The 12,277-nt window shown below is 36.8% G+C and overlaps 1 protein-coding gene across 4 annotated transcripts in view; it reads left to right on the plus strand.

The window, feature by feature from the left end:
• The window catches only part of LOC119806699 (solute carrier organic anion transporter family member 1A5-like), a 71,715-nt gene that overhangs the window by 38,430 nt on the left and 21,008 nt on the right, over positions 1-12,277 (plus strand). For all 4 annotated transcript variants that reach the window (XM_038318590.1, XM_038318592.1, XM_038318591.1 and 1 more), the window contains 3 exons: positions 2,261-2,359; positions 5,123-5,344; positions 9,534-9,698. In XM_038318590.1, coding sequence (XP_038174518.1) covers positions 2,261-2,359; positions 5,123-5,344; positions 9,534-9,698 — 486 coding nt within the window. The remainder of the gene's footprint in view (positions 1-2,260; positions 2,360-5,122; positions 5,345-9,533; positions 9,699-12,277) is intronic.

Genomic DNA, 12,277 nt, shown 5'->3' on the forward strand with positions numbered 1-12,277 from the left:
GAATAATAAACAGTTTGGAGTAGGTGTTAGGAGGAGGCAGACAGATGACAAGTTGGCCAACAATGTCAAATAAGTTATGAGAATAAAGATCAAAACTGGAAAAAGTTATCCATGACGGAGGTCACTGGTGCCAAGAAAGTATCTTAAAATCAGGAAACACATGAGCACAATGAGAGTTGAGGAGTCATGGAGCGTCATGAAGGGCAGGAAGGGAGAATGGAAGTTGGAGATCTTGTAGGAATCATTACCTACAGGGCATAAAACAGCAGGGAGTGTTTGACAGAACAAGAAAAAAATAGAAGAGTTTGGTATTGAGAGATCAGTCAAATATAGGAGGACTAACCCATCGAACCACATAGATAGAGGAAAACAAAAATGTAAAGTATGGAAATATAGGGAAGCTGAAGTTTATATCCAGTTTTTCTGTTAGTAGGGATGGCTCAGAAAAGTTGAAAGATGCTGTTGGTGGAATCAAAGAAACCAAGTGAGAGTAAAAGAGACAAAGAAAATGAAAATAACAAGAAGAAAAGAAAGATGATCAGGAAAGCATCAAAGACAAGTTCCATTATGAGGACACATTCTTTCTTTGGAAGGAAGTTTCGAGTGAAGGCCTGTGATGAAGACACTTTACAAGAAATCCATCACAGCACAGAGTTTTTGAGATGGGGGTAGTTTCATTTCTACTTCTGTGAGGAAATGCAACCTTGGAGAGAGGACTTATAATCTATTTGTCTTATAATTCCATCACAATAGAAAAGTAGCAGGATCTTGAATCCACTGGTCACACATACAGTAGCAGATATAGTAAATCTATGCATGCTTATGTCTTTGTTTGTATGGTTGTACTCAGCTCTTTTTCTACTCTTACACAGCTGATGACTCCCTAACTAGGGAATGGTGGTGCCCACAGTGGGCTGGATCTTCTCACATCAATTAACTTAATTAAGACAGTCTTCTATGGACATGTCTACAAAAAACCAGTATAGACAATATCTCATTGATATTCTCTTCTAGGGAGTTCTAGGTTGTATCAAGTTGACAATCAAAGATAACCATCACAGAGTCCCTTTCAAAACATGGCTTTGGAAGCATCAAAAGGCATTTGCTAACACTATGGCTTAGATGGGACTGCGTGTGATAGTGCAGCCTTTGACCTTAACTCAAAATAAAAGAGAATTTGAAATGTGGCTTTAAGTAATAAAAACTTCTGTGTCAGTCTGTTTTTTATAACTTGAATAAACCCCTGATATAATGGTTGATAAATAGAAAGGATTTGTTTGGCTCATAGTTCTGGAATTTTTGGTCTATGATGCTGGATTGTGTGTTTTAGAAGCCTGTCATGAGGCAGTTCATTATGATGTAAGGATGGGTGGAGTGAAACCATTCATCTTGATACTAGGAAGCAAGCAAAGTAGAATGAGGAAAAGGTGATGGTTGTACTCCAGATGACCTGAAGACCCAAATCCATTCCGTGCCTAAGTAGGGTCCCATCAGACTCCAGTGGTGCCCCCTGGGAAACAAGTCTGTCACACATGAGCTTCTGGGAAACATTCTATATTGAAACAATTAGAACTTCCTTCTTAATATTATAGAAACCAGTGCATGTACAAGCAACACACATATGTACATGCACATATATGTATATATACATACAGTTTAATTTTTTATATGTTGAATATATAAGAATATCTGAAATAGTAGGGTATAACTCAGTTGTAGAGCACTTATCTGTTGACAGAGGCTTCTGTCCTGCCTAGTTCTGCAGCCACACAAAGGCTTACATCAATTATAAAATGGTTGGCCTATTGACTCAGGCTTTTTATTAACTAACTCATAGATCCTAAATTACCCCATAATTCTTGTCTGTGTTAGCTCTGAGGCTTGGTAAATTTTATCAGTGAGGCATTCTCATCTTGCTTCCTCTTTGTTTGGGTGACGACTGCAGACTGAACCTTTCCACTTTCCAGAAATCTCCCATTCTTGTCAATTTGCCTATGTATCATGCCTGTTCACCCCACCTATACTTCTTGACTAGTTACTGGCCAATCGTGTTTTATTAAAGTAATACAAGTGACGAATCTTTACAAGGTACAAGTCCATTGTGCCACAGCACTTATCAATTTTGCCAGATTTGATACCAAGCTCTACAAAGGAAGGAAAAGTAATCTAATGTTAAAATAATTCATTCTCAAGGCTTCTTTATATTGTGCAAGGAAATTTTTGTGTGGTTGTGTAACTTCCTATTTTTGTTTACTTCCAGGGATTTTAGAAGCAGGAAACATGGCTGGCCATTTTATTGGACTTTTGTTGGCATCTTACTGTGCAAACATCTATGTAGACATTGGGTCTGTGAATACAGGTAAAATACATTTTATTGATAGTGTATAGTCTCTGGAGTGTAGGAGACTGCTCCAGATTGCTATACTGCTGGCTCCTTTGATCCTTAGTTAGGCATATTAGTACTGCTCACAGTCTGCAGATCTCAGAGGAGCAGAGGTAAGGATAAAATGTTACCTTCTAATCAAGAATACACCATTCTCCCACCACATTGCAGCTGCACCTTTGGTATCAGAGGATTTACTCACATAGATTTTTCTCAATGAGGCAGTCACTGTGAATAATGAAACATATATTCCTGTTATAAGCACCAATTTAAAAGGTTTTACATAGCAGACTAATTAACTGCTAACAAATATATTTCTGCAAGGGGCCTAGCCCCCAGAAGATCAGAGTAACTGCCAGGGAGCTCTAGAGGAGGTGATCTACTAGACATACACACAGACACCCATGGGCACTTTTTCTGAAATTTACCTTAGTTTTTTTGTTTTTCTATCTGCTGGTTGCTCTGACTCAGTTATATGTCTGTTAAGTTCTTTTACCCTGTTATATATATATTTTTTCTTTTTTGTTTCGGTTTTTCGAGACAGGGTTTCTCTGCAGCTTTTTTAGAGCCTGTCCTGGAACTAGCTCTTGTAGACCAGCCTGGCCTCGAACTCACAGAGATCCGTCTGCCTCTGCCTCCCTAGTGCTGGGATTAAAGGCGTGCACCACCACCGCCCAGCTCTGTTATATTTTTTTTACTTACTCTTTCAGTTGTTCTCCTGCTGTATCTTTCCTTCTGTTACACATTTATTTATTCCCTGATATTTTCCTTCTCTTTCCTGATGCTTTTCCTTCTATGTGTCCCTTTCTCCTATGTCTTATGCTTTTGTTATCCAATTTATACCTTATAATAAAAAGGATATCCATGCAAGGAAATATTACCTCACTAACCACATATCACATATTTTCCAAAAGCTAATTAAAATATTTATAAAAGAAGAAATTACATTAAGATCACAAGTTACATGTTTTCATCGGAAGGCCACAACTAAACAATTTTTTTGAGTTAATTTTCATATCAGAAAGAACTTCTTCACCCCAAAGCAATGACATTTTTTATTTTGGAATAACAAACATTTAAGCAAGTTAAGTGTATTTCAGCTAGTTCCATTTATACTGTCAGGCTCCTATTAGCAGTGTAATGAATTTCTATTTTTAACTCTACTCTGAAGAAACTTTAAATGAGATGTCAGCTAACCATCTATTTTTCTTTACACAATTGGGTCAATTTGTTTCATTTCACAATTTTGTGTTTTCAAGGTGCAATGGGGCCTATGATTCATTCTGTAACTTAATTACCAAGAAACCTAGCCTAACTTTGTGTGCAGGGACATAATTATTTTCTTTAATCATTTGTTTTTACACAGGAAGAATTAGTAGGTCTATAATTTATGAAGATTTCCTGCTCTTATTTTCCGTCTTCTGAAAATCTCTTATCTAACAAAAAGCTAGGTAGCTACTAGACTACATTTGCACTTTTTTATGTGTTATTGGAGCAACTGGTAGCATAACTTAAATCATGTCCCTAATAATGTTTACTAATAGTCCTAACTACCTGCATCTTTATACTTACTCAGAAAGTCCAGTCAAATTATTGATTTAACTAAGCACCATTACCCTTATGAAAATCATCTTTATTATTACCTACAAATGAATTGACCAGTGAAGAGTGGGATTTTTTTCAAGGAACAATCACTCTATACTAATTACAGTAATGTCCCTTCTTACAAATTATACCGTGACAAATACAGCAGAAATATGGCAGCAGCAATATAAGTGGCATTCTGGAAACAATATTCCAGGAGTTCTGCCTCTCTAGTATTTACCCAGGTAGCTTTGTCATCCTCTGGGCTATATTCCATAAGATTCATTTCTGTCTGCTGCTCTTATGACATGGCCTCTGGCAATATATCACCATGTATGTCTAGATCAATCTGGTTAATTTTCTTAATGAATACACAAAACAAAAATAATTGCTTGTCACATGATGTTTTATTACCTTAATTTCCATACATGTGTACATCTGTGCCCTATGTGTATGTGTGCCTACTGAGTTTAGAACAGGGTTTCAGATGTAACATCAGAGTTATAGACTATATTAAGTTTCCATGCGTGTGCTGGGAGTAGATCCAGGGCCTCTCTTAGTCACTGAACTGTCTCTCCACTCCCCATTCTCACTCAATGTGATGCTTTGATATATGAACACATCTGGTTAAAATTGTATTTTTATGTCTAAAATCATTTTAATGTCATTTTGAAATTAAGTTTTAACTACTTCAGTTATAGAAATTCAGAACCTTTCTTTCTTTTTTTCTGGTTTTTCGAGTCAGGGTTTCCCTGTAGTTTCTAGAGCCTGTCCTGGAACTAGCTCTTGTAGACCAGGCTGGCCTCAAACTCACAGAGATCCGCCTGCCTCTGCCTCTGGAATTAAAGGCGTGCGCCACCACCGCCCGGCAAACCTTTCTTTCTTAAATAATTTTATCTCCACCCAATTGATCAAACTCAGACAGTTTTTCTACAGGTCTGAATTTGCCCAAAGGGGTGGCTGATATTTGTAATCATAGCATTTAGGAGTAGAGGCAGGTTTCACAGTAAATAACCTCAACAAGAACAAATGTGAATAATTTATAAACAATACACAAATGTTGTGTTTAGATGGGAGTATGATTGTTAACAATTTTCTACAATTTACACCAGAAAGAATGAATCAAGCTAACAAAATATCTGTATTTCTCCACAGATGACCTGACCATAACTCCCACTGATACGCGCTGGGTCGGTGCTTGGTGGCTCGGCTTTTTGATCTGTGCAGGAGTGAATGTCCTGGCCAGCATCCCCTTTTTCTTTCTTCCCAACATGCTCCCAAAGGAAGGACTAGAGGATAATGCAGATGTGACTAACAGCAACAAAGAAGAAAAGCACCAAAGAAAAGCCAAAAAGGAAAAACGGGGAATCACTAAAGGCAAACAGACATACCTTAACCCCTGTATTTGGTTTAGATGGGTCTGCAGGTAGTGGAGCATGTGTCTGCTGTGCTGAGTTAAGATGGTTTGTCACTAAGGGTCCCTACTCAGATGCGTTAAACTTCTTCCCAAGTTATTGCTTGGAAACAACTCACATAATTTGTAAACAGTACATCAAGGTATCAGTGTACCTATAGCTTATATAAAAGTGTTTGGTAAAGTTCCTTTTTTTTCTATTGTGTGGAACAATTTGAAGAGTATAGGTATTAGCTCTTCTTTGAAGTTCTGACAAAATTCTACATTGAAACCCGCCAGCACTGGGCTTTTTTGGAGGGGAGGGCTGAGGAGAGACTTTTGATGACAGATTCTATTTCTTTAAGGGTTATAGGTCTATTTAAATTGTTTATGTATTTTTGATTTGCAGCATCTATCCAGAAATTTGTTCATTTCTTCTATATTTTTTCAAATTTTGTGGAATATAGGTTTTCAAATCATGAGCTAATGATCTTCTGGATTTCCTCAGTGTCTGTTGTTATATCCCCCTTTTTATTTCTAATTTTTTTTTAAATTTTAAGATTCTTTCTCTGCCTTTGGTTCATTAGGATAAAGGTTTGTCAATTTTGTTGATTTTCTTGAACCAGTTCTTTGTTTCATTGATTTTTTGTATTGTTTCATTTGTTTCTATTTTATTGATTTCAGCTCTCAATTTTAATGTTTCTTGTCATCTATTCCTCCTGGGTGAGACTGCTTCTTTTTGTTACATAGAAATTTGGTGTGCTGTTAAGTCACTAGTATGAGATTGCTTCTTTATCTTTATATAGGCACTTAGTGCAATGAACTTTCCTCTTAGCACTGCTGTCATAGTTTCCCATGGGTTTGGGTATGTTGTGCATTCATTTTTGTTGAATTCTAAGAAGTCTTTAACTTCTTTCTTTCTTTCTTTCTTTCTTTCTTTCTTTCTTTCTTTCTTTCTTTCTTTCTTTCTTTCTACCTAGGGTTGATTTAGTTGAGCATTGTTCAATTTCAATGACTCTGTAGGGTTTCTGCAGTTAGTGTTGTTGGATTCTGACTTTAGGCCATAGTGATCTGATAAGATGTAGGAGGTTATTCCAATTATTTTGTATCTGTTGAGGTTTGCTTTGTTAATGACCATGTGGTCAATTTTAGAAATGTTCCATAAGGTGTTGAGAAGAAAGTATACTCTTTTGTGTTTAGGTAAAATGTGCTGTAGATGTCTGTTAGGTCTATTTGAATAATGACATCTATTAGTTCTATTTTGATCTGTTAAGTTTCCATCTGACAGACATGTCCATTTGTGAGAATGGGGTGCTGAAGTCCTCTACTATTAGTGTGTGGGGTTTGATGTGCAATTTAAGCTTTAGTAATTTTTTAACATATGTGGGTGCTCTTGTAATTGGGGCATAGTTGAGATTTCGTCTTGATGGATTTCCTGTAATGAGTATGAAGTATCTTTCTATATTATTTTGATTGCTTTTAGTTTTAAGTCTATTTCTTCTAGATATTAGGAGAGTTATACCAGCTTGTTTCTTAGGACCATTTCATTAGAAATTCTTTCCCAACCCTTCCTCTAAGGTAATGTCTGTTTTTGTGGTTGAGGTATGTTTCTTGCATGCAATAGAAGGATGGGTCCTGTTTTGTATTCATTCTGTTAGCCTATGTCTTTTTATGGGTGAGTTGAGTCCATTAATATTAAGAGATATTAATGAACAGTGAGTGTTAATTTGTGTCATTTTTCAGTGGTAACATTTGTGTGTTTCCCTTCTTAGTGATTTGCTGGTGTGAGGTCATTTGTTGTCTGTGTTTTTGTGGGTACAGATAATTTCCTTTTGTTGTTTTCTTTTTTTCTTTTTATTATTATTATTACAAATTTTCACCTCCTCACCTCCTCCCATTTCTCTCCCCTCCCCCCCAACCCCCTTCCCCTCCCTCGCCAGTCCAAAGAGCAGTCAGGGTTCCCTGCCCTAAGGGTAGTTCAAGGTCCTCCCCCCTCCACCCAGGTCTAGGAAGGTGAGCATCCTAACATACTAGGTTCCCACAAAGCCAGTACATGGAATAGAATCAAATCCCAGTGCCATTGTCCTTGGCTTCTCAATCAGCCCTCCATGTAAGCCACGTTCAGAGAGTCTGGTTTGATCACATGCTCCATCAGACCCAGTCCATCTGGCCTTGGTGAGTTCACTTTAGATCAGCCCCACTGTCACAGCGGGTGGGCGCACCCCTCAGGGTCCTGACTTCCTTGCTCATGTTCTCTCTCATTCTCCTCCTCATTTGGACCTTGGGAGCTCAGTTCAGTGCTCGAATGTGGGTCTCTGTCTCTATCTCCATCCATCGCCAGATGAAGGTTCTATGGTGGTATACAAGATATTCATCAGAGTAGCTATATTATAGGGCCAGTTCAGGCGCCATCTCCTCAGTTGCTCAAGAAACAAGCTGGGGACATTTTCTTGGACACCTGGAAACCACTGTAGAGTCAAGTATCTTGCCAAACCTCAAATGGCTCCCTTAATTAAGATATATACTTCCCTGCTCCCATATCCACTCCTCCATCCCAACTGTCCCATTCCCCCAAGTTCTTCCCATCATCTCCTTCTCACTTCTCTCTCCCCATACTCCAATCCCACCCCAAATGAAAACAACTTTGAGATACCATCTTACACCTGTCAGAATGGCTAAAATAGAAAACACCGGTGATAGCCTTTGCTGGAGAGGATGTGGAGTAAGGGGAACACTCATCCATTGCTGGTGGGAATGCAAACTTGTGCAACCACTTTGAAATCAGTCTGGCAGTTTCTTAAGAAATTCTGGATCAACCTACCCCAGGATCCAACAATACCACTCCTATGAATATACCTAAGCATACTACAAAAGCATTTGTTCAACTATATTCATAGCAGCATTATTTGTAATAGCCAGAACCTGGAAACAACCTAGATGCCCCTCAATGGAAGAATGGATAAAGAAAGTGTGGAACACATATACATTAGATTACTACTCAGTGGTAAAAACACAACGGTATCTTGAATTTTGCATGCAAATGGATGGAAATAGAGAACACTATCCTGAGTGGGGTTACCCAGACCCAAAAACATGAATATGGCATGTCTTCACTTATTAGTGGATTCTAGCCATAAATGAAGGACATTGAGTCTATAATTCATGATCCTAGAGAAGCGAAATAGGAAGGTGAACCCGCTACCAAAAAAACATGTAGTTATCCTCCTGGATATTGGAAGTAGACAAGATTTCCAGGCAAAAATTGAGTTTTTCTTATACTATTTTTCGTAAGGCTGGATTTATGGATAGGTGTTGTTTAAATCTGGTTTTGTCATAGAATATCTTGTTTTTTTCATCAATGGTGATTGAAAGCTTTGCCAAGAATAGTAGCCTGGTCTTGAATCCATGGTTTCATAGTGTCTTCAGCATATCTGTCAAGGATAAACTGGCTTTCAGAGTTTCCATCAAGAATTGGGTTCAATTTTGATAGGTCTGCTTTTATATGTTACTTGACATTTTCCCTTGCAGCTCTTAATAATCTTCCTTTTTCTGTTTTTATTATTGCCTCAATTTCATTTTCTGAGTCTTAAACTGTTCACTATACCTCTTTAATTGTTTGTTCCTAATTTTCTTTAAGAGATTTATAGATTTCTTCCAATTTTTGTTGGTCTTTTCCTCCATATATTTAAGAGATTTTTTTTTCATTTCCTCTTTAAGAATCTCTATCATCTTCATAAGTTATATTTTTTCTGTGTTAGGATACTAAGTTTTATTGTTGCCATATTGCTCTTCAGGTTTTTGAATGTATTATTTCTTTGGTGCCTATCCAAGACTTCCTGGAATTGATTAAGGCAGTATCTTTGCATCTTGGTCCAATGCTTATAGGTGGTGTCTATGTCTCTGGGATCCTGATTGTTGCAATTGTTTTCTCTGTCAGGGAGATGCTCTTGATCTGTTTTGTGAAGTCCATGTCTGAGTCTCAGGGAGTCACTGAGGTCATGGTTATTAACTTTTAAAGACTCCTTAAAAGTTTATATAGAGCTTAGCCCAGAGGGGTAAAGATTTATCAAAAGCATTTCTATAACACTATAGAATTTGTGAGAAGATTTCAGTTTACCAGACTCAAAATGCAAGACTGGGTATCTTGATGGTATTGATACTCTCTTGTTTCAGATTTCTTGCCATTCATGAAGAGCCTTTTCTGTAACCCGATTTATGTGCTTTTTGTCCTTGTAAGTGTGCTTCAGATCAGTTCACTTACCTTATCATTTGTCTTCACGCCTAAATATCTGGAACAACAATTTGGAAAATCAACTGCAGAGATAGTATTTCTCATGGGTATGTATTTTTATTATTTCTTTATTAGAACTTTCCCTTTCCTCAATGACATGATAAAATGTGTCTCCAAAGACATGCTAAACAACATGATAATATGACTCGGAAACTATGAAATTGATGTCTGTTAACAGTTTTGTAAATATCTTCTTTTTAGTCTCCAGGAAAATAAATCAAGAATTGATAAAGAAAGGAAGAGGTCAGAAATACCCCATCTGTTCTCTCTCTAATCATAATGAAATTACCATCATTATGAAGATCTTTAGGAATGTTCATATTAGTCAATTTTCAGATAGGCAACATATTAATTCAAAGAGGAATATACTATGTTAAAGGTAAAACTTTTCATTTTAATTAGACAAATGTGGGAATTGCTGTGGAATAATCCTTTTGTGCACTGTAAATATGTATTACTCTCATTGATTTAATAATGAAGTTGATTGACTAATAGCTGAACAATACAGGGATAGATGGGAAAGCAAAACTAAGAAAGAGGAAAAGAAGAAGACTAGAGTCAGAGGAATCACCAGCAGAAGCTGAGGGAGCAGGAGACTTATGTGCCATGCTAATAAAGATGGGATTCTATATTTTACTCCCAGAGTTTACTTCTGAGCTTCAAGACTTGCCTTTCACATTATTCCTAATTCAGTTGCTTTGTCCTGTGGTTTTTATGTGGAGTCTGTGCAGTCACATCTGCTTTTCTTGTTAGTACACTAAACCTAGTGATCCTACCTAACTTTGAATTTTTCCTGGGTTCTAATATATAGATGGAAGTTTCAGTCCTTCTAGAAACTCCCAAGTAAACACAACAAGGCTTATATTAATTATAAATCCTCAGTCAATAGCTCAGGTTTTTGGCTAACCAGCTCAAACATTTTAAATTAACGCATTATCCTTATTACATTCTGCCAGATGGTGGCATCTTTATTAGCATGGCACATTAATCTCCTGCTCCCTCAGCTTCTGTTGGTGATTCCTCTGACTCCACTCTTCTTCTTTTCCTCATTCTTAGTTTCACTCTCCCACCTATCTCTTTCTTGTTCAGCTATTAGTCAATCAACTTCTTTATTAAATTTATGAGAATAATACTTATTTACAGCATACAGAAGGATTATTCCACAACATTTCCCACTTTTGTCTAATTAAAATGGAAGGTTTTACCTTTAACATAGTAAGATTATAAACAACAAAAACAGTTATAAGAATTACAGGTACAATATCTTGTCAATTTGACAAAAATTAGAAATATATTCTATCATCTATCTTATCTTGGTGATTCCAAAATTTTATACTTAATTTATTGATTGTAACTGAGGAAAGTTATAATTATTACTATCTAATCTACAACTCCATCAAAGACCTTAGAAGGATGAAATATTACTTAAGGATAGGACATCTTGCTGCCTTGACAGTCAGTCAAGTTTGATTTAACATTGGGGAATCCATCTTCATCTAAGTCTACCATTTAGAAGTATCTGGCAGACTTTTCTGTGATGCAGGGAATTTGAAGGACCTTCCTGTCTTGTATTAGCAAAGTTCATCAATTGTTTTTTTTTTGTGTGTGTGCGTGTGTGTGTCCTAAAGAATGTCTGGCAGATTCTTTCATGAAGGAGGAATCTTAAAGGACTATCATGCCTTGTATTGGAAAAGTTTATCAATCATTTTCCAATATGTTCTGCAGAATGTCTGGCAGATATTTCTATAAAGCAGGAATCTTGAAAGACTGTCCTCTCTTGTTTTGGCCAAGTTCAGCAACCTTTTCCTATGGGTCTGTCATGTCCAGTATATAGAGCATGGAATGAAGGTTTAAGGCAAAAGCAGTTTCTTGCCAAAATAACTAATCTTGCCACAAAGAGAGCAAATGTCTACAGAGTTGAGTTGATGCATATTATCTTCTCTGAAGTGAATTGGTGCTATTAAGAGATGTGTCTCATTGTCATGAAAAATCTTATGTTATCAAAACATTTCATATGTCATATCCTATAGATCTTTGATGTGCTTGAAAATCATTGATCTTTCTAAAATATATCTCTACATGATCTTGAAAATATACCTAATATATCTACAAGTATGATTGTTGTAACTGACTAATTACTAACTTGAATTTGTTGATTATCCTAAATATTTTGTAATAACTTTCAAAAACTAGAACTTTAACTTTTATTTTTTAATGAACTGCAAAATATAACAACTTAAACAACAGTAGAAATATATATTCAATGACACAAATGATGTGGGAGAGTCTTCTGTTTCTGTTAATTTCATTCGTTAATAAAGAAACTGCCTTGGCTCATTTAATGGGCCAGCCCTTAGGTGGGTGGAGTAGACAGAACAGGAAGAACGAAGTGAGGTCGATGGCTCAGTCAGATGCCACGCCTCTCCTAAGTGAGACAGATGCCGTGCCTTTCCTCAGGGAGACAGACATGATGAAGCCCCAGTTCAAGATGGACGTATGCTAGAATCTTCCCAGTAAGGCACCACTTCGTGGTGCTACACAGATTATTAGATATGGGTTAATCAAGATGTGAGTAAGAGGCTGAAACTAATGGGCCAGGCAGTGTTTAAAAGAATACAGTTTGTGT

The sequence above is a fragment of the Arvicola amphibius genome, chromosome 2 (assembly GCF_903992535.2).
Source record: "Arvicola amphibius chromosome 2, mArvAmp1.2, whole genome shotgun sequence".
NCBI lineage: Eukaryota > Metazoa > Chordata > Mammalia > Rodentia > Cricetidae > Arvicola > Arvicola amphibius.